The sequence below is a fragment of the Genypterus blacodes genome, unplaced genomic scaffold (assembly GCF_046128005.1).
Source record: "Genypterus blacodes isolate CSIRO-AG114 ecotype Tasmania unplaced genomic scaffold, CSIRO-AGI_Gbla_v1 ptg000062l_1, whole genome shotgun sequence".
In the NCBI taxonomy this organism is placed as follows: Eukaryota; Metazoa; Chordata; class Actinopteri; order Ophidiiformes; family Ophidiidae; genus Genypterus; species Genypterus blacodes.
Genome location: NW_027466874.1, coordinates 531,749 through 555,959, shown reverse-complemented (window position 1 = coordinate 555,959; position 24,211 = coordinate 531,749). Strand labels below are relative to the sequence as shown.

The window sequence follows — 24,211 nt, the reverse complement described above, 5'->3', positions numbered from 1 at the left end:
CCACGATCCAACAGCAACCTGGCTCCACCACAAGAGCAGCGTCTGTCCATCCAGCTGGCGGCTGGAGTAAACACCACCAAACTCACACTCTCTCACACACACACACACACACACACACACACACACACACACACACACACACACACACACACACACACACACACACACACACACACACACACACACACACACACACACACACACACACACACACACACACACACACCAGCAGGGAGGAGGCTCAGAGTCACAGTCAGCAGTCAGATTTGTCCTTAGATGACTTCAGAGTCCAACAGGACGTCAGACGACTGAGTGAGAAACACTTGAAATAAGACGGAAACAGAAATATTTATATTGTGTCATGTTGACGTTTCACCTCGTAGTTCAGGTGATTTGAGGGAACTGAAGGACCTGGAGCCTAAAACTTCTTCCCTTCTCTCTTTCTGGCTCATTGTCCAACTTGAATAAGATCTGCAGCACCTTGTGAGTGACAGCAGGGTAAGGTACTGTGTCAGAGCTCAGCCGTCTGTGGATTCGAACCCTTAAACTGACGCGCAAATGAACCAAATGACCATTTCAAAGTTCTGAGCAGGGGAACATAAACTGGACCTCAAACATGACCTCATGAGGGTCATTGGTGGTCGAGAGTTGGGTCTCATCACCATACGTGAGTGGGGCGTATCGAAGAACCTCCTGTTTATCTTCTCCCTCTCCACACCTCCGCTCATCCTCTCCCCCCTCCCTCTCCTCTCGGACCAGCCGCCTTCCCGGCCGAGCCGACCGCAGTCCGGTCCGGCCCCGGGTCGCCTTACCCGTTGACGGCGTGGGAGCGGATGCCGGCGCGGCCTCACAGAGGAGCATTCAAAGCCCCGGCATGCTAAACCTCTTCCTCTGCCGCGACACCGTACACCTCATCTGCATATTCACATATTCACCACCGGCGGCTCGCTTCCTCTCTTCCCGAGAGATGGAGGGGAAAACTGGGCAGCGGCGACGCCCAAGTGTTTGCGTTTGTGGGTTTTCTGTCGCTGCACCTGGGAAACAGAACTAATGCCGCTCACACTGAAGACCTTTGAACATCAAGAGAAGCCTTTCGGTAAATAACATCGTCATCTGCATAATTAAGGTTGAGAGCAGCGAATGGAATGATTCGTCTGTGCTTTGATGAAGACATGAGTGTGCAGGCAGGGGAAGAGGAGGAGGAGCCAAGCACAAGCTGTATGCAGACGTGTTGTACTGCTTATAGACTGAAACTTGTATTGTCACTGTAACGACACAAATAAGAGTGAAAGTTCCAGATTGATTACTGCAGCTCATCTGGGAGACAAAGGATTATCTGAGATGCTGACCGTCAGTGAGGTCAAATCACATGACCTCCTGGGTAACGTGCAGTACTACAGACCCGAGCCCTGCTTTATTCTGATATGTAGGCAGGCAGCACAGCTCAATGACAGCTCCATAAAAGCTCTATGAACACTCTATGAAAGCTCCATGGAAGCTCTATAAAAGCTCAATAAAAAAGCTCTATAAAAGCTCTAACAATCCAAACAGGTGACTGATAACATCTGATCTCAGGCGTGAGGGGAAATTGTTCACGTCTGTTCCTGTGAAAGGAATCAGAAAGCTTGGAAAAAAAGACTCCTCAACTGCTATCTGGGGAATTCTGCAGAGACCTGCCCATCACATAGCCGCCGCGGATCAGCGCTCCATCCGACAGCAGGTGTCAACACACACGCATGGAGAAATGAGAGCCGCTATTGTGTCTGTGACAATCAGCCGCCGTGGTTACACTTGTGAGCAAACAGCAGCATACCGCAGTGACACTCCTGACACGCTCGCCGCTGCCAGCCGCGGCCTCCCCGCTAATGAGGCCTCTCCACCGCAAGCCTGATGGTTTTTACGTGCCGCTTTGCCGCTTCCTGCCGGTGGAAAATGCCTGCAATAGCTGGAATACAGATCGAAGCTTTCATTCGCAGCATTCCGCGCGTGTTCCAGCCATCGCCGGGTTCTGTCATTAATGTTCTTTCCCATGGGGTCAAAGTCAGACGTGCCACAGCGTCACAGATTCCTTACATTTCTCGCCGATTAGAACAATTTCCCCTGCCGTGCGCCTGCAAACAGGTGACTGCTTCCACCGGCTCCATTGTTCTGTGGTGCAACGCGCTCTTCCACTTCTTCATCAAGAAGAGGAAGAAGAAGAGGAAGCGTAGATGCCATACTCACACTTTAGCGTCGGCAAAGCTCGACAGATAAATCACAAAACAGCTTTGGGTTTAGAAACCAGCTAACGAGGGCGAAACAAGCCGACGCACGACTCGACAATCGTTAAGTGTCCGAGCGATCAGGGCGGCTGCCAGCTGGTTTCAGTCCAGGGCCAGAATCTATCAGGTCTGACACATTCCCATCTAGTGAATCCTGAGTGCGGTGAGTGGGGTGAATAATGACTCTCCTTTATCTATTTACATTTATTAAAGAAGGAAAACACAAATCAAGACGTAAACAGGAAACGCTTCACTGGGACATCATGCTGAGTGAGGGAAACCAGCTGGTCTGGTCATTAAACTACATATGGACATTCTTTTCATTTATTGTGTGTATTGAGTATAATCAAAGTGTAAACAAGCATGTAAATGTGTTGACTGAGTAAATCAATGTATCCACCTAATCTGGTTTTGTTAACTCTAAGCAAACACACATGAGGTTTGCATTGAACGTGCAGATGATTGTCATGTTCAGGTTTGGTTCCTTTAAACGTTCTCCCTCTGCTTCGCACTTTCTACATTCAGGGATTTTGTATTGTTGCTATTATAATTTCCATTGTTTGAGGTCTGTATTTTGTGTATTGGCTGTATTTTGCGTTCACTCACTGTGTTTTACTTTCAAACTCTTATCCTGCTGAATGATTAGAGACTAACTGGAGCTGAAAACATTTGGATTCAACTTCCAAATTTCATATTATCATCCGCGTTCTTTGTACCTACTACAATTTCACTTTGTTTCCTTGTGTGTGTGTGTGTGTGTGTGTGTGCGCGTGTGTGTGTGATCCATAAATCTGGAGCAATGAGGCACGGTAGCACTGAGTCTTCACATGTGGTTATGATGGAGCGGATTTTCTTACTGAGCCCACAAGTCAGAATCGATACTCGAGAAGAGAGACGACGCTCAGCACAAAAGTGTGTGTGCGTGTGTGTGTCCCTGGGGTTACTCCAGTGCTGAGTGACACTCCTGTAATGTGTTGGGGTCTGGTAAACATGGGCAGCGTCTGTGTGCTGAGTGAAGGAGCGTCTGCTGCTCTAACGTCCTCTCAGCTCAGAGGACCAACAGGCTGACGACGGCAGAGGAGACCAACCTAAGCAGCCTGATCAGCCTGAGACATGAGGGATGGTATATAAGACGAATTATTTATTGATTTACTATTAATAGTCATTTGAATAATTGTGCATTAATATATGTTTGTTAAACATGAAATCATAATCATGATAAAAATTGCGATTTGCAAAAAAAAGGTTTGTTAATTCTATTACATTTGAGAATTGGACCACTAAAATAAAATATTTATAATATCAGACAAAAGGCTAAATAATTTCTTTTTTAAAGCTTTCATTAGAGGGAAAAGTCTCAGTCGCTTCTAGAAACAAACAGGCGCAAACAGCCTGGAGAGCATCCTGCAATGTGTCCTGTCCACACACACACACACACACACACACACACACACACACACACACACACACACACACACACACACACACACACACACACACACACACACACACACACACACACACACACACACACACACACACACACACACACACACACACACACACACACACACACACACACACACACACAGCAGGTGTCAGATACGTGTCGTACCAGTACTTCAAAATTAGACTAAAATAACCTCTAACTCTTACAAAACAATATCACACACCCACAAACCACTCATTACTTGCCCAACTCCCAGTGTGTGTGTGTGTGTGAGAGAGAGAGAGAGAGTGTCTATGTGCGTCATGTGTTGAGTGCAGACTAAAGTTAAGAAAACTGTGCAATGTTTTCTTTGGAGTTTTCACGCACGCACACAAAAAGAGAGAGAGATTATCTCCTCACTAATTATCTGCTGCTCCTCTGCCCCCTCCCACCTTCATCATCATCTTCACCCATGTATGTCGAATTCAACGGCAAAAAAGAACAAGACGTACACACACACACACACACACACACACACACACACACACACACACACACACACACACACACACACACACACACACACACACACACACACACACACAGAGAGAGAGAATCAGGGTCACTTACTGTAGCTTGAGCATGTCTGTGGCCTGTAAGAGGCCACTTGGAGAGATGACTTTGCATGGAGCGGCCTGACATGTTGGAGCCCAAACAAAACATGCCTGAGAGGGTTTCAACCCTCGCAAATGTTTTTTCAGGGCGACGCACGAGGCGCCAACTACACACTTCACTATACACTTCACCATACACTTCACTACACACTTCACTATACGCTGAACTTGGCTAAACGTGTCACCTCTGTCCATCTTCGTGGCTCTGAGTTATGAGAGAGACAACAATGGTCATGAGGAAAGCTTCACTTACATGGAGGCCACACATTATACGTGGATGTAAATGTGTTGTCATGGCAACAGTAAAGAGGAGCGGAGGGGAAATGAGACCTAAACCTTGTTTAGATTGACTGACGGGGTTTGAGTGGCACTGGGCTCTGCTTTAGCCTCTCACGCCTGAAACATTAAATCTGAGAAACTGGGAATAGAACGAACAAAGGATGAACAGAAATAAATCAGGAAATACGTATAAAATAAAACATAAATGAAAAAAACGTTTAAAAAAAATATTGAGAACAAGAGAAATAAGTACATACTGTATAATCAATATATAAAATATGATAGTGAATTAAATTAAAAGGTAAAATATTGATTTAAACAAATATATACTTGCTAAAATAAATAAAAAGAAGATTAAAATATTTAACCATTTAACATTATTTCGTTCTTTTAAACCAACACAAGGCTTTCAGAATAAAAGCTTTGTTCTGAACTTGTTATTTGGACTTAACATCTTCATCGACTCTTAAAACTGTTTTTACTTCATCTTAAAGCAATTACAAATGCATCTGTCCTACATGTTCTTCTTTTTCCTTTAATAACACCTCAATAAATGTTTCTGTGAGGAGAAAATATGGGTCAGGATTATTTAACCTTTGTTAACAATCGAAACTCCGACACGTAAGTCAAATATTTGCAGCATCTACAATTTAAAATATTTAATATTGTGGAATTTTAATATAAAGAAAATCATTATGTTTCACTCCAACAACTGCATATCAAAGTGTTTTGCTTTTACTCTGAAGGTCTGGTCAAACTTCTCTGCACAGTTTCACACATCATTTGTTTTTTCTCTTCGTCTTTGTGACCTCAGGGCGTCTGAAATTAAACCGTGTAATTTCTCTCGATGATAAACGTTTCGACGCGGCGGCGTTTGATTTACGAGGCGATAGTGAAGAACGATTTAATCAAAACAAACACGTGAATCTCTGCGGGGTGAGTAGAGTCAGGCTGAAGGGACGCACAGCCAGAGCACAGCACAGCCAGAGTCTGCCTGTCTGTCTGTCAGTTGCCTCACTCTGCCAGCCAGCCTGTCTGTCTTTCTATCTACCCGTCTGTCTCTCTGTCCGTCTGTCTCAAAGTCATTTCGGTTCAATTGCTTTGGCTAGTTTAGATTTTAATATTCTTCTTAATTCCACTTCTTAATGTTGCTTCCTTTTCAGTTTAGTTTGAGGAGTTTTTGCCCATTTCTATTTTATTCAGTTTTGTCTTTCAGAAGCCCCACAAAGATGCTTTGAAGACTCTGCTTCTGTGTGAAAATAACCTTCGGCGCGCTCACGTGTTCACGGCGTGTTGGAGAAGCCTGAAAACACAGAACATCCCATCAGCTTGTGTGCAGCAACAAGGCCACTCTACGCTCAGCTTTGACAATAACAACCTCGGCCAACCAGACAGGCTGCAACGGCGGGATGATCGACGTTCTCCTGGCAGAGCAGAAACCACAAACGGAGCGGGGCGCGTCCATTATCAGCTCTGTTCTGGCGGGCATCTCCTCGCATGGATTCTCACCGACCGTGGCTGATATGAGCGCTAATGGCGATGATGAGGAGGAGCAATCATGATCTTAACTGCGATCCTGCGGTGGCCCGAGGGTGAGGAGTCGCTTTCAGGTGCGAGCCGGGACAAAAGGGCCGTGGATCAAACTAATTTCTCACCTGTCTACTCTTTGTGAGGGCACAAACGATTTTACATCAGGTACTCAAACTGTGTGACAACCATAGATGCGCCCGAGGGGTTTCAACAGGTACGACCGGAGGAAGAACCGGTTTAATCTCGTAAATCACACCTGTGATACCTTCGATAAGCTGCACTCAAATTACAGATGGTTTGGCCTCGCCGGTGTGAACAAACCAGATCAAGATCGTTTCAGGTCAAATTTGTTCCATGTGGATCTGACGCAGGTCTTTCTAAATATCATTATGTTGCTCTCTCTCTCTCTCTCTCTCTCTCTCTCGTGCTTCGTTCTACAAAAGCTTCTTCTCCACGACTGAATCCACTGCGTCTTCCTGCATGTGAAGGACTCGATGGCTCGGTTCTCCTCAGTCCATCTTTCGCAGGAAGGAACAAAGTAATCATCAGGAACAGAAAAAGTGCAGCGAGTGAATGTCAGCATGTTGATTACAGCTGCGTTTCTGATGCTATTCTCTCATCTTCCCTTCGTACTGGTTCCTTCACGCTCTGAGCTCTTTCACAGCAGATTGTCACCTGACATTTGTTGCCCCCTGATTTCACTTTTCAGGGGCAAAAATGTAAAATAAAAATAACAAAGGTGCTGCTTAGTGACATCAATGTGAACCCTCAAAACAAAAACATTGGATCGGGCTCGAATTGAAGCATTCCGGCCTGGAACGTAAAAAAGGCTTTTGTTCCCCCCGATGAGCGTATAAAGTCTATATGAAGCTCTGCTGGGTCTTTAAGGGACCCAGAGGTGCTGGAGCAGAAACACTCCAACAATGGAGATTTGATTTTTTTTTCCACTGCAGCCGAGATGGAAAAAGTGAGCGACCGACGCAAGTCAAGCGCCGACGAGCGCCCAGAGTTTGATTAATGATCAGTTTGCCGTTTGCCACTCACACGTCTGGCAGCACCGCACGCCTACGCTACGGTCAGAAGGTTGGAGCCACGTGTGACCACAAGCTCACCTCCTGACACACACACACACACACACACACACACACACACACACACACACACACACACACACACACACACACACACACACACACACACACACACACACACACACACACACACACACACACACACACACACACACACACACACACTAATGTGGAAAAAGTTCAGAAGTTTATAAAGTGGGAAGTGAAAGAGTTCAAATTGGCCACTGAGCACTACGAAAACGAGAAGAAAATGAAGATCCAATAAATATAGGAACATATAAATAATAAAGGAAATACATTGACCAATCAGTCAGTCAATCAATCAATCAAAATATAAAAAATTCTAGGATACAAGCACATTTACAGCTTCAGTTAGAAACACACAAGCAAACACTGCGGCCTACACACACACACACACACGCGATTGCGCGCTTTACAATAACAACTTCACAAAGTCAACCCAACACTCAAACAATCACACTGGAGCAGATTAGCGTCTCGTGTTGTAACTCATGCACTCCCCCTCCCCTCTCTCCTCTCTCTCCTCGCTCTCCTTCTGTTGTTTTTGCCTCCGATCATCGCCGCGATGCGATCCAAACAAGTGAGCTCATAGCTCGTTACGGCACGCTTTCGTAAATGTACCGCAAGCCTCAAAGAAGTTACTCCACAGACGAACACACGTACACACCGTACTTTAGCTCCAACTGAAGGAACTAAAGCCTGCTGGAAAGATGACGGATTGGGACACACTGCAAAAGGGAATTTACAGATTGTGAAAGAACAATTACAGCACCTTTCATCAGCGCTCAGTGCATTTAAACATCACGGCTGTCGGTTTAGATTCACTCTTAAAGCCTTCAGGGAGCAGCAGCGGCTCCAAATGCATGGCACATGTTACGCAAACACGGCCCGGCGCCTACTCACGCGCGGCGGGAGGCTGGGTGTCGTGCTGTTGTCACGGCGAGGAGAGCGGTGAGACTGAACATCACAAGTCTGGGGAGCATGGGTGAGATTGGGGGAACCAGACTGGGCCCTCACACTGACAACAGCCAGAGGAGGAGATCTGGGCAGTGACGCCTCCTGACACATATTCTGTAGCATTTGGGCTTTTATTGTGACATAGTCTGTAGTTGCACTGTTAAGAAATGGCAACAAGGATCCGTAGTGGTCCAACCTAAGGCCTGTGGACCTGATCAGTGAACGCCTGCAGCGACTGAGAGCGGATCAGATGTTCAGGGAAGTCATCACAGCGTGCAAAATCTTCCTTCATCATTAAATACTTGAGGGAAAGTATCATCAGTTATTCAAATCGGTGCCAATGGATTAAATTGACATTATGTTGTGATCTTTGCACAGTTAATAACAAAGCCACAGCAAAGTTTGTTTGGTAAATATACAATGTTAAGCTATAATGATGAATCCGCTCACACTAATCCCTCCGTACACACACACAGACACACCAGAGACAAACACCTATGGGCCAAATCTCTGTGTACACTGAACTGTGTACACAGCACTGCACTCATTGTGTAAACTCAGTGTGCTTGATGTAAAATTTGTAGTAGTAGTTTAGTCTCACACACACACACACACACACACACACACACACACACACACACACACACACACACACACACACACACACACACACACACACACACACACACACACACACACACACACACACACACACACACACACACTTTTAAAATTATACATAAATGTGAGATTATGATTGAATTTTTTAACTTCATTCTAGAATATTCTACAAAGTAAAAGACTTTTAAAAAACATTTCCAGAGATTCTAGAGGAATTATACAAAGAAATATGTGGACAGAATGATTGATTGCAAAGAAACTCTCTTCTCTAAGACGGTGTGAGGCCTTGGTTGTTATTTTGAAAAATAAAAAATAAATATTAACCATGAAGATAAATAAATATATGAACTGACAAAATCTCATCATAATTAAATGATCTGTTGGATTGAATCTCTTGTGCTAGCCTGGTGACTAAATGACATCATTATTAGTATTATCTGTGTTCACACACTCCAGAACATAAACACACGTAATAAAAGCAAGATGCCGCCTGTCAATAGAGTCTATACTTAGTTTCATGGGAAAATAAACCCTCATGCAGCAGCATAAAGGAGGCTTAGTCAGGATTAGTGAGTGAAGATCACTTGAACCTGGATTAACTCTGCTGCCTGATCACAGCGGCTGATAAATCATTACAGAACAGCCCCGATTTCCTATCCTGTTATTGCCAAACGTCTGCCTGGAGAACGTAGCAACCCGAAGATTGATGAGCCCCATAAATATTTAGCGTGAATCCTTGGTTACTTGTTCCTCCGTCGGGGCAATTTACAGCAAATTAATTAGACGAGGATCCAGAGTCGTGTTTTAATGGTGATAAATGTGAGGGATTGCTCGTGTTGACAGACGATCACTCACTCACTCACTCAACACAGACAGGGACGGAGCAACTGTTAAGAGAGGGAGGGGGAGAGACAGAGGCAGAGAGACAGAGGCAGAGAGAGACAGAGAGATATGCCCAATTTATTTACTTTCAATGTATTTATTTAGTTTGTTTTTCTTGATTTCGTTCTTCATTATTTGTTTGTATATTTTCAATTAGCTGGATTATTTGTTCACTGCTTTTATAGACTGTTGGTCGTGTGGACGTGTGTGTTTGTGTGTGTCTTAACTCAGCTGACTGAAATGTAACCGTTTACCATTTATTGAACTCTTTCACTGTCAGATATTCAATCATCTTTACTCCAGTATTTGAATAACTGCCTGAGTCTCTTTGAACTGTACTGATGTGTTCGAACAATGTTTGATTGATGCTCAGGCCTGCAGATCAGATGTAATGTCAAAATGTGACCTCTACGGGGACTTTCTCCAAAACAAAAAAACAGCAGAAAACGTCAAACATCACTTGCGAGAACGACTTTGCGTTGCTTGAGCATCTATGTGAAGCTCCTCCCCCGCGTCTATAGAGTCCCAGCAGAAGAGGGTTCTGACTCCCCACCTTCAACTGTCAGGGGATTGAACCACTGTGGCTCACTGCTGCCCCCTGTGAGTCTCAGGTGAAGCTGCACTCTGAGCTCTGGCTGCTCCTGTGTGTCACGCTGAAGGTCGAGGTTGATTTGACATATTTTGGTTTTGATTTGAGACACGGATTTAGACGCGATCACATTTAGCTTTGTGATTCTATTTATTGACTTGCTGTGTTTGCTTAACAAACCTCAAAAAGCCCACCCATCCCCTCGCACCCCCCCCACCCCAGTCCCAAACTGCACATTTCCATGTGTTGCAGCTTCTTCTGCACAACAGAAAAAGAACTGACTCATGAGCGGAGCAGCAAGTCTCTCCCACAGAGCTCCACCGCAGAACATTCCCTGCCTGCGAGCGGGGAAAGTGCAGACTTGTTGCTCTTGGCAGCGCGCAGCCTATTCTTAAGCTTAAAGTTCAATTCTGACCCACCTAAGCCAGGCAGCCCGTCTAAGTATGAAGGCCTAACCTTTCCCAAACACGCCTCGGGGATCGGCCCGCTCGGGGAGCCGCTATGACCGCCGGCACTGCCACACACGCCGCCCCGCTTCTGCTCATTCAACAGGCAGCAGGCACGGAACATGTGGCTGAGCAGATAGACTGTGTCTCCCTTTGGACCGGAACCAGGACTCTGAGAGGGACATGAACAACAATGGAAAACACGGCACCCTGAATATACTCACACACACTCACACACACAACTAATGAGTCCTAGGAGGGTGAAAACACACGCTTCAGCGGCCACTGTACTAATTTGGTTCCAGTGGAGGAAACGCTGGCTGAGGGCTGATTGGATGGAAACAACGTAAACACCAATCAGAGAGTGAGTAAACGCAGCCAATGAGCTGTGAAGAAGAGGAGACCACTCATCACTCTCTCCATCTGGGTGAGGAGAGGAAGGGTGACTAATCATTATTTGTTGATATCATCTATCGTAAGTCTAAGGACCTATATTCATGCTAGCACCACCGTGAGGCTGAAACGCTCATTACACTAGTAAACTGATGTAATGTGACTGAAGACAAAGGCGCCGACTTATGCTGACAGCTTGGTAACATATGGACGAGACTAAATGGACTAAATGAGGCAACGTAACAATGGACACAGATCATCTGTAAAGAGGACAGAGCCACAGACACACCCACTCTACTTCCCCCTCTGAGGACAGGGATGAAGATGAGGGCAGGAATGAGAATACAGCATGAGGACTAGGATGAGATGAGGACGCGATCAAGGCTGACAATGATGAAGGTGAGGACAGGGACAAGGAAGAGGATGGAGATAAGGGTGACAAGGGACGAGGACAACGGATCGAGTTCATCCCAGAGGAGCCCTGAGCCACAAACGCTCAACCTTCTACCTGTCACACACACACACACACACACTTTCTCACACACACACACACACACACAGCGGGGGGGGTTAAACCCTGCGGCGTGGGAGCCGCTGAGAAACCCGGAAGAGCGAGACAGCGCAGTAAGAAGATAATGGGAGCGTGATCCGTCCTTCTGAGGGGGCTTGGGCTCTGGATCATTACGGATCGAGACGAAGGAAGTGTGTGAAAGCCTGTAGTCTCCTGAGTCACAGCTGAGCTTTTGTCCTCACTAACTCACAGAGACACCAGAGGCATCAACAACACACACACACACATCTGCTCCTGAGACTAAAGTGTTAACACGGAGCAGCATTTCAGACCATTAACACTGTTACTATAACAACAACAGCTGAAGGATGAACTTCACTCTGATGCAACACTTCGTTTATGGAAGGGATCTCCATGTTCTTAAGTCAGTTTGTTCTACATTTGAGTCCTTAAACTCTTCCTATCTGCCGTACAGGGACATTGTTTCCACATTCCATCAATTACCTTTAAGAATGACTTAGAATGAGGATCAGTAATGTTCAAATAGACCAAAATAAGGCAGATTTCTGACCCTTGATTAATTAATAATAACCAAGCTAAATGCAGCTCAAAGCTCTGGAGGCTTACTGTCACATTACAGAACAACATGTTTAGGACTCAAAGACCAAAATCTGCAATTTCATCAACCAAACTACGGACACATTCACATACATATTCATGTGCACTGTCCCTTTAAAACAAAGGCACTTCAACATGAATAAAGTGAAGGTTTTTGCTTTCTGAAAATTTCGCATCAACAAATAAAACAATAGTTCAGACTACGACAAAGTTCAATGAAAAGGGGCTCAACGATACGTCACAGATGAAGATGAGGATAAAGATGAAGATGGGTGAGGACGCTCCCAACACCTCTTCTTCTCCCTCCTCCTCCTCCTCCTCCTCATCATTTCCGTGTCAGGACTGAGGCGTGTTAATAATTCCTGTGTGTACTGTGACGGCTGCAAGTGGAGAAATACTGGCGGGCGAACGTGGAGGGTTTGGTTGTTCACGTCGTTCCTGTGAGGAACTTTGCTGAGTAAAACATTGAAATGGAGTCAAACCCTCCGATGAAGAACTGACGTTGGTCCTCTCTTCAGGCATACATCATAAGAGTCTGCATCGCTCAGCAGCCCATAGCTTCAGTCATGTCTGTGGAGTTTCTCTGAACTTTGGATGATCGTGCTCGTCAGAGGATTCACGTTCTCACGATGCACGGCCCCTCCTGTAGCGCCACCCTCAGATCAGACACATCCCCATAACAACTTTCAAGCTTTTCCTCTCACACACTTTTAGCGCAACCAGGGCCGCATGAGACGGACCTCCGGGCGTCCCCCCGGCCCATTATGAGAACCCCTGGACGGAGGGTCAAAGTCACAGAAATCCTGGAGGATTCCTTTTAAAAAGAGAGAAGATCAAAACAATCCACATGCACAGTTCTTCTATTGATACGGGCCACTAAAGACAATACAAACAATCCCTTCTGTTTTGTTTGTTGCTGCTCTTTTGATTCTGCAGCTGGCTCCGTCTCAAACCCCCCCAGTGCCCCCCCCCCTACCCCCCACCCTCCTAGTCCCTTATTCCCCGACCCCCTCCACCCCTGCAGCATCTCGTACAAACTGGGCTCTGTTCTCACTGACGGCTCTCTCCGGGCGGAAACCAGCACCCACACAGCGTCCCCGGGCCGGTCCGAGCAGGGATTCCCTGAGCGAGGCGGCCAGCGGCGGCTGTGAGGCAGCTTTTCCTCTGCGGTGGGACGGACTGGAAGTTGCTCCACGCCGCCGCCGCTGCCAGTAATCCAGAGGGATCAGCTGTTCAGAGCGGGCAGCGTGTGGTGCGACGGGTTTATTGGTGTGGAAACAAATAAACACCAGACAGCCTCACACACACACACGCACACACAGACAGACAGGTACGGGGGATTTTCTGTCACTCTGAGGGTGTGTGGAAGTGGATGTGTGTGTGTGTGTGTGTGTGTGTGTGGCCTTGGGATGATCCTCCGTGTGGGAGGTGGGAGCAGAGTCATGGCCTCTGACCACAGAGGATGTGGAGAGTGGAGTCATCATTCTTCTCCTCCTCCCTCGCTCACGCTCCCACTCTTTCTTTCCTTCTTTCATCCCACAGATATGACACACCATCTATCACACTGTCATCTAAGTGTCCGACAGTGTGTAACTTCATAAATATGCTTAATCAGTCAGGAAATTTGCTGACTGCTTTGTCAGTATTGAATTAAAACTAGTCATGTTGTATCACTGCACTAGAAATTTCAATTTGCTTTTCAATATGCTCTTATCTTCTACTTTAATTGTCTTTTGTAATTTGAATGTCAGTTTTACGCATTTGTAAAGCCTTTTCAATCGCCTCTGTGTTCGAATGGGGCCGAAAATGTGCTTGCAGTTTTGCTTTGTGCCACGGAGGGCCGCCAAAAACGCCGGAACGCCTGTGTGATATCAAACCAAACACCCGCTGCATGAGTGAAGACTGGAGGAGTTATATTGTGAAGGAACGTGTCGAATTTGGTGTCCAAATTCTAACCAACACAAACTTATGATAGACCAAATTAGTGCCAGCCACATTATTTATCTACAACTTTATTCAAAAATGACTACAAGTCATCCTGAAATTCCTACGACTGCCATGTTTTGATCAATCATCAATGCTGCTTGGTTCCAGTCCTGAATACAGTTATTCAATTACTTAATGAACTCATAGAAGAGAGACATTTGATCTTTGCAGTTATAGTAGAACCTTTTGGGCAAATTCTGAATCAATGAATTATCTACTCAGTTACTGAAGTTACTTAAGTTTTTAACCCTTCATACGTCATCTTTTTCTGAAACTTTTGAAGAATTTCAAAGGAAACAAAAGCTACATCAAAAAAATATTAAGAAAACTTAAACCAAGTCCTGAATGTAAAGAAAGTATGTAAAGAGAATCTGAATGTGTGTGAATCATAACATCTGATGCTCTTATTATCTGTATCTGTAAACTGACTAAGCTCTTGGCTCCTCCTCCCACTCAAACCGCCGTGCTGAAGGAAGCTGAGCTCTGTCTGGAGAATGTGTGTCAGATCCCCGGCCTGTGGGGGGGCAAGGGGGAGGGGGAGGGCGGCGCCCGGCGATCTCCTGGGATCGCTGCGGAGCTCCCAGACAAAAGGGACATTGTGGCCAGGCCCGACCCGTCCAAGAAAACCTAGCTTCCTGTCCCATCCGCTCCAGCATCCTCCCTGCGAGAGCCGCTCGCTTCCCAGAAACTCAACGTGTCTTTCAGCGCCGTCCGCTGTCCACTGTGCTGACCGTAAGCAGATCATCATCGGAATAATCGCCGCTTCACTCTGGAAACTGGAAGATGGATGTTGATCTAAACGGCCTGAGGAACCTCGCTGCGCTTCACGCCCGCTGGTATTAAACATTTCCATGACCTTTCCCAAACTTTAGGGGATATTTCATCATTTTCCAAAACATTTCCCGCCTTGAAAAACACTTCTTTCATATTCCATGAGGGCAATTCATAATAAAAAGCTGAGTCATAAAGCTTCAGTTTATGTTCATCCCATTACTGACACACCAAAAGCAGGTAAACGCGTAAAAGGAAGATTAGCATATTAATGAGCTGCTGCTGCTGCTGCACATCCAACACAAACATACGCACACACACACACGCTTCACTGCTCCATACAGTGCAAAAGCAAAATGTCAAACCAACAAATGAAACGAGAGAGAGAAGGAGAGAGCATAGTGTTTGTAGTGTGAGGTAGAGGCAAAGTTGTGTAACGAGAACGGATAAAAACTTTGCCTTTAAATAAACTGATTAATCAACTGAGTGGGCTTGTCTTAAACATATTGATTATCAACAAACAAAGTTGAAAACATCACAGAGAATTCATTACACTTGACTGAAAAGGGTCTCAACTCTTTCATGACATTACGCAGTGCAGCGTTACCAGGAGTTTTAAAGTGACACAGTTTGCTCTTCACATGTTTAACCCGTGTTCATTGAGTCCGTAACCACGAGCATCAAGTTGGAGTGAATATTTGCAGTTGATGAGGAAAACGCCATCAGTCCAACAAACCAACATACAAAGGTTCCAGCAAATAAGAAAGAGAAGGAAAGTGGCCGCGTCCTACCCTAAACAGGAAGTGAAGCGCTATTCCAGGGAAGGCGCGGTCATGTCATGTGGTGTCAAACGCGAGACGTTCACACCTACCTTCACGTGACTCTGAGCCCCCAGGTTGTAGATCTCTGTGGGCTTCACCTCGTTGATGATCTTCACCAGACACGTGCTGTCAGTCAGGTCGCCGTAATGAAGCTTCATGTCTGAGCGGAGACAAATGTGACGTAAGGACGAGACAAGACCTCAAAAACGTATTAGCCAGGTCAGTAAAACCTTTCTCTCTGGTGTGTGAGGGTCAACACTTACTGCCCTCCGTGTGTGTCTGGGGGTTCTGGTAAAGATGCTCGATGCGTCCCGTGTTGAAGGAGCTGGAACGCCGCAAAATACCGTGAACCTGCGAGAAACAAAGGGGAAACCAGGAAGCAGTGATCACATGACCTGTGCGTTCGGGGGACAACACACCACAACAGAAAATAAGTTGCAAAGAAAATGTAGCATCATCATCTTGATACAGTCGCACAGGTGTAAATATTGTGACGCTTCATTTACATTTAATCCCACTGTGTGACGGGCAAGAATCAAAGCAGGACTAAACAGCGCCTCCTAGTGTACAGGAGCAGGCAGCGTGGAAAACAGACGGGTATCTGTGGAATACTACTGTGAAACCTATTTACGCTGGCTGCAGGCTCTGTGGGGGGTCTGCGAGGAAGCTCTGCTCAGGGAAGATAAGGGGGAGGGGGCATCAGTGTGGCCCGACCTCCCTTCCTTTATTCACTGTGGACTTCCTGTCTGCCTGTGTACACCTCTTCAATACCCCCCCGCCTCTCCCCTCCAACATCAGCATCTCCAACCTGGAGCGAGTCCACTTCCTCTATGTGTGTGTGTGTGTGTGTGTGTGTGTGTGTGTGTGTGTGTGTGTGTGTGTGTGTGTGTGTGTGTGTGTGTGGTGCTACTGCTGCACATCTGAGGGGAAATTAAATCACTCAACTACTGGCAGGAAAACACATCGGGGCTTAGTGCAGTGTGTGTGTGTGTGTGTGTGTGTGTGTGTGTGTGTGTGTGTGTGTGTGTGTGTGTGTGTGTTTTCAAGTATGTTGGAAAATAAAGAAATGCGCCTTCTTATTTACGTGTTGCACTCTGATTTGCAGGTGTGACGAGATGGAAACAGGCTCAAACCTAAGGCAAAGTGATCTGTGCAAATTTAATTAAGTAAAATACAACACACAAATGATATTCATACATAAATCTGGGAAATTCTTAATGAACGACTTGTGACTTGACACTTGTGACTTGGTCTTGACTTGTGACTGGCCTGTGGATGACTCGGTCGTTCCTCTGCCACACATGTGTGCACATACGATGAGGTCATCCCGCTGTGTACCTGCAGTAAAGTGGTCACACTGTGGCCCAGTCATGTTTAGGCCCCGCCCCCTTCCTGTTCATGTGTGTGAAACCTCACGCAGCTCGTTAAACTCTGCGTGTGGAGGTTCTCTGCTGGCGAGCGACACATCGTGCGGCAGGTGAAAGCCGATGACCTCAGCTGCCCCGGCATATAAAAACAGCCATTTCCTTGTTAATGGCGTGACCTCTGGGGGAAAGGTTAAGGGTCAACAGGCTCGCAGCAACACAGGGGGTCTTATCAGGGTGAGGGTGCTGCAGACTGACGGGTTACGTCAACCACCCCTTCCACGCCCCCGCTGCTCCTGGATGCCGTTTATCCAGGGAATGTTGCAGTGAGAGAGTGTGTATGTGTGTGTGAAGCTTGAGCCTGATGTTGTCTCACCTCGTAGCCTTTCTCCAGCAGGAACTCAGCCAGGTAGGATCCATCCTGAAAGGATAAAGGTAAAACTGAGTCAAAATGCATCACAAAACACACAGACAGAAGATTAACACACACAAATATGAGCCTTTATTTTGATGTAAGTAAAGAACATGTCTCAGGCTGTCCACTGAGGGGCGCTGTAGCACTCAGCTAAAGGTAGTTACAGGAAGGGGGATAGTTACTGCCCTTACTGAGAGAAGGTCCCTCCCCTCTGCCCCCTGGTGAAGGAGTTTATATAGTGTCAGTGGTTCACAACACAGACGGCGTCCAGGTAAGGAGAAGGAACGCTGAAGGAACCTGTGAATGGAAGCGTCCTCTTCTTCTTCTCCTCTGATGTCACGACCAAACACAGAAACTACTTTTAAGGGATACGTGATGCAACATTTTCAAGCTTCTCTTCATCGAGCTCTGGGATCAAACGGTCCGACGGCTACAATCAAGAGCTTTGGTCAGAGACCGGGCCCAGGCTGGAACGGTGTGTGTGTGTGTGTGTGTGTGTGTGTGTGTGTGTGTGTGTGTGTGTGTGTGTGTGTGTGTGTGTGTGTGTGTGTGTGTGTGTGTATGTGACAGAGCGAGCCCTGTCAATAGTCAAAAGTCTTGTTCCCCTCACCCATGTTACTCCTCATCTTTTTTTCCCTGCTCAGACTTTCCGACCGCAAATTCTGGAACTCTCTGGAACATTCCGGACTAGTCACGGCTTTCATCCCTCAGCCCCCCACCCCTCACCCTCCTACATGTGTAAACGCACGCGCGCACACACACAGACACACACTCCGAAACACACGTGCGCCGACACTGCCGGCCCCGTACCTCCTTTCCTGGTTTGGGGGTAACGGCCGGGGCGGAGGGCAGGGAGCAGAGGAGGAGGAAGAGGAAGAGGAGGAGGAGATGAAGGGGTCTGGGAGTTGGAGGAGACCCAGAATCCTTCGCTGTCCTCCAGGCACTGACAGGCGTATTTTAGGCTACATTAGGCCCTGATCCTGGGAAGCAGTAGCATGAGTCTGAAGCAGCAGCGAAGATCAGGATCAGGATGCTTTCAACTCTCACCTCTGTAAAATCTAAATCTAAATCTACTAACAAAGATTTGACCTTAAAGGGTCCGATATCATCTCACCGGACAGTTTCCACTTCTATACCCAGTGACTATGCTATGTTCGCCTGTACTGAGCCTCTCACTGGTGAGCTGGGGGGCCTGAATGGATCTGTAAGGTGTGTGTGTCAGGGTGTGTGGTATCTAAATCTAAATGGCCCTTCGTTCGAACTATTTCAGAAACAACGGACCTTCTCCTTTTCAAATTTCCATACTCTCACTTGGAATTCTCAATTTCTCCCGTGGTGATTTCTCCAGCTGCTGCAGGTTGGCGGTCAGGTGGCACTGAATCCTAACCTGTTTCTACCTTACAGGGGATGGGATGGGCACGGAGGCTGGCAGCCCCCTCGCCCGTCCCCACGGCGTTCAAAGCTCTGGCCGGTGTCATGTTTTCCTGCCCCGGTGCCAGGGTCAAAGCGTTCCACGCCAGACCAACATGGAAAACAAGCACGAAGAGCTGCAGCTCTGTTTCAAAACAAGAGGCTCCTTTGAGGCTGTATTAGCCCATAAACCCTGGCCTCACCTCGCCACTTCCTGTTATGGGGAGCTGGGAGCGGGGCGGGACAAGAACAGGCACACGCACGCTCTCACACACACAAACATACACACAAACACACACACACCTGCCAGGTCAATGCCACACCTCACACTCCCCCACAGGTTAATTCTGGCCTCTGACACAAAACGATCCCTCTACTTTTGCAGCTACAACAACAACACGGGCCTGATGTCCGCTTCAGTAACTGGAGAAGACACGTTCAACCAAAGAACCAGACAAAGATCCTCAGTCATATTTTAATATTATGTTGGTGAAAATAGGAACTGGAGTCTCAACGGGTGCAAATCCAACACTGGTCCACAGGAGGAGCTAGAGATCTGTGTGTGTGCAGGTATTTAGTTACAGGTTAGATTAGTTCACTTTATTACCACACAACAAGATCATTCTGGGAAAAAAATAAAATGAATTAAATCTAGAACTGCACAAAATGTGAAATTTTAGGGGGAAAAAATTCTGAACAAAAACTTTGTAAAACTAAACAAACACCCACACTAAAGTTTCATATATGGCCTCTGCTATTTGCTGTAAGTTTATCATCATACATAAGGAATGATAACATAATATATATCTAAATGTCTCATCATAAAGAAGACATACACACTGAGCACAGATCAGTTTGGGATCTGGGAACTAAATAAACACAGATTGTGAATATTATAGGTCGACATATAATCCATAACTGGACCGATAATGAAAACACTCATTATTTGCACCCTGTCAGAGAACATTCAGAACACACACAGCCAGAGTAAAGGGGGGTTCAACCTCAGCCTTTGGTGTTTGGCGCCCCCTGCTGGCTGAGCAAACAGAGCCAAGCAGCAGTGCAGCTCTGTCACCTTTGATCCATAAACAATAAGGATCCCGTTTCTGAACCGTCTGAGGCACTGCAGGCTCGGCCTCTGCGTGTTCACCGCATGTACATGTCAGCATTGTGTTGACGACCGCGCAAGCCTCCGCACAGTGTTTATTTGTCGCCGTGTGTGAGCTACAAATGAATCACTTTAATGTGCTTTCTTTAGACCGCAGGCTCAGGCTGCCAAGCACGCCGCCCGTCTGCAATTAGGGCCGACATGGTTAAATGACACTGTAATCACAGACCGCAAAGCACACACACACACACACACACACACACACACACAGAACGTGGATCTCTTTCAGCTCACAGTAATAAATGAAGAGGAGCTTCCCTGCTATTAATATGCGTCTGTAATCACCAGCTTCTTCTGCTCACAGGAAGCATGACGAGGATGACACACACACACACACACACACACACACACACACACACACACACACACACACACACACACACACACACACACACACACACACACACACACACACACACACACACACACACACACACACACACACACACACACACACACACACACACACACACACACACACACACACACACACACACACACACACACACGAAAGAAACCTTTATTGTTATTATTGTCACTGGTTCTCCATGTTTCCCCGTCCCACCTACAGGGGGCAGTGCAGCACACAGACTCCAGGTGACCACACTGCTGCCTTGGCCGAGGGCAAAAGCAGGAGCAACAAACCGAAACACAATCACCTATTTCACAGAGATCCAAAACCACTGCAGACCATTTCCTGAACACATGAGCTCTAAATGAGCTCTCATAACCTGAACTCGTAGATGACACGGTGCTGAGCCACCAAGACTGAGACACGCCCGACCAATATTTTATACAGAGCTTCTTAATTCATCCCGGCCGTGTTGTTAATTCACTTTAATTCGGCCTTTCTGGAACTAACGGCAGCTCCTCCTGTCTCAGTTAAGTTAGCAGACTTCATCCAGCGGAGGCAAATCGGCCTTGGAGGAGCCATCTGCGGCCATTACGATCGCCAGAGGAGACGGCCAGCTCAGATTCTTCGCTTTATGATTGTTATTGCTGGCGCTCGCACAGACCCGATTGGACGTCTCATTCCTTCGCCTCCCCCTTCTACCATTTCCACTGTTAGCGGCGAAGGAATGAGAGCAGTGTATCAAACGGCAACAAAAGGCTTGAGGAGAAAGGCCGAAGATCAAAGAGACGGGGGCGGGAGTCAGCGAGGGGGCGTCACAGCACGCCGCTGTTTTCATAACCGGGCGAGCTGAAGTGAAGCGTGAACCTCAAAGCCAAAGTAAAGTTTGGAGTCCGACAGAGAGGACCGACCTGTCCTCTAGCTAACCTTGTGTCGTAAAGCGGCGCTACCAGTTGGAGAGGCCCGACCGCCTCAGTCCCACCGCCCTTGGCCCGGCGCTCAGGTGGTCTCGCATAACTCACACCCTTTCGCCTGACATGTCACACTGTGACAGCGGCCGCATATCCAGACTGAGCAGCACGCTGCCGCGCAATTTATGAAGAGCAGTTAATGTGAAGATTTACGACGTCGCCGCAAGCCCGTGGCCCGGCTAGCTCGGGCTGAGATGGCCTATCCAGATGCCTGCTCCTGAAGGGGGGTGGGGGGGTCCTGCCTCACACAGGGGGTCCCAGTGTTCAGGAGCTGGTTTAGGAGTGAGATATATCACTACGAGCAGCGGAATAAAAAATGACTGAACGCTGTTATTCTTTGTTTTCCCTTAAAGGGGATGAGGGAGCGTTGGAAGAGCGATGCCTGACGGAGGAATGCGAGGAGGTGGAAATGACTTTACAAGACCAGGGAGCTTCGTTTCTCCAGGGAGCGTCTCTACAAATGGCTCGACTCGCCAGTCTCACTCCACACAGACATCTCTCTGCTTATTGATGAGCACTCATCTGGTCTGACCCAAATCATCTCTCAGACACATGGTGAACACGTCAGAGTGATACTGAGCATCTACACGCAGTGAATGTTTTGGTATAAAGGCTCCTGTACTGCCTTAGTCTTTGCTGCCATCTAGTGGTGACTTGGTGTGAGCAGGCTGAGTGGTTGTGTAAAGACTTAAAATAAATGCATTTGTAGGATTTGTCAAACTACGATCCAGATCACCTAAAAATGCATTAATGTATATGTTAATGTAATAATGTCATAACATTGCCACAAAACAAAAACTATTTTTCAGAAATTGTAGAAACACAAACACACTCACACACCCACTCGCCGCACACACACACACACACACACACACACACAATTTAGTGTTATTCTTCTCACTGGTTCTCCATGTTTCCCCGTCCCACCTACAGGGGGCAGTGCAGCACCCAGACACACACTCACAGACACACTCACACACCCACTTGCAGACACTCACACACTCGCGCACACACAAACTCACACACTCAGTCACACTTTCACACACTTTCTCACACACACACACTTTCACACACTTTCACACACTTTCACACACTCACACACTTTCACACACACACTTTCACACACACACTTTCACTCACACACACACACACACTCTGAGGCTAATAAGATCATTGTCAGTCAGATTTTGACGAATACACTACCAGAAAAGCATCCAGTGTGACATACCCACAGGTCCTGAACTGCCCGGTCAGCTTTGTTTTGATTGGTTCTTGACTTCTGTAACATGTTTACATGGACTTGTCACGCATGGAAATAAGGCCATCTGCACTCAGGCAGGAAGGGAGCGTAAGGACGCCGTCTAGCTCACGGCCTGTGGGCGCTGTCAGGCCAGACGCAGCAGATTATTATTACACAATAAATGGATGGTGTGTTTTCACTCGGCGTGCACACTGCTGCTATGTCAATGTGATTTTAGCACATTACAGCATTGCAGCGGTTACATGTAAATGTGTGTGTTTTATCTGAGCCTCAAGAAAGCACAGCGCTGCGTGTTTGCCATCTCTCCTCGCTCCCCCACATCTGAGTCAGGTGCACTTCTGTTGGCAACAAACCTCCAGCTTTGATGTTATAGTCTGATAAGTAGTTACTCATCAACATCCCTTCCACACTCACTCACACACACTTGCATAAAGACACTTTAGGTCACATTCCTAAACACAGAACCCTCCTTGTGTTGTTGTCATGACTCCATTGGACTGAGACCGGTTTGGCTTTCAGCAGTGAGATTTTCGTGACAAAACGAGGAGAAAGAACAATGATGGAGCTGAAAACTCTCTGCAGGCTAAGAAACAAGACATCAGAACAAAACCATCACAGAAAGACGATAGGCAGCGGCCTTGTGGCTCTGGCAGGGGCACGTACTGATTGTCGCAGGTTTGGTGTCGTTTGCGTTTTGTACCCAGGTGCCAGAAGGAAGAGAGCTGCTGAGCTGCTACTTCTGTTCACTGTCCAACGCTATGGTTCTGGGTAGGACCTGATGGTGGCGCTATAAAACTCTACCTGGTACAATCAAACTACTGTCACATTGCGTTCAAGCAGCTTTTTAAATGCAGAAATGAAGAGGCCACTAATGAGAGTCAGATTACAGCTGATGTTGATATCAGACAGGAACGGCTGTAAGCCATGCATGGCACAACTAAAAGGTGTGGATTTGTTTGAGCAAGTTTTCTTTGGGTATGAACAAATTTGAGTATGGAGATCTGGATGACCATTGTGTGGTGCGGTGGGAGGGTCGTGCAAATAGGCTGGCACGGTTTTACAACTTGAGGGCAGAAGTAAAGCAGTTCATAGAGGTGAAGGGGAAACCGGTCGTTGAATTTGACCTTCATGGCGGACATTACCAAGTTCCTCTCAGAGCTTTATGTCAAGCTCCAAGGTCCTCACCGGCTTTTTAGATCTCTTTCCTCAAATGTGACATCAGTTGACGCTAAACTAAAGCTGTGACTTGAGGACTAAAGTGCAACTGGAAAGGGAAATCACTCTGCACTTTGCTACTCTGTAAGAACAAAGGGCAGCTGGGACATCAGAATATGCTGATGAATGTGCAAAACTCCTCCAGGCCTTTGGAGAGAGGTTCAAGGACTTGAAA

General features: G+C 46.8%; 1 protein-coding gene across 1 annotated transcript in view; it reads right to left on the bottom strand.

Moving 5' to 3' along the window:
- Window positions 1-24,211, bottom strand: part of gmds (GDP-mannose 4,6-dehydratase) — a 114,844-nt gene that overhangs the window by 88,165 nt on the left and 2,468 nt on the right. Inside the window, exons 2-4 of the mRNA XM_076154562.1 lie at window positions 17,621-17,665; window positions 16,144-16,231; window positions 15,931-16,040 (exon numbers count right to left, since the gene is read on the bottom strand). Coding sequence (XP_076010677.1) covers window positions 15,931-16,040; window positions 16,144-16,231; window positions 17,621-17,665 — 243 coding nt within the window. The remainder of the gene's footprint in view (window positions 1-15,930; window positions 16,041-16,143; window positions 16,232-17,620; window positions 17,666-24,211) is intronic.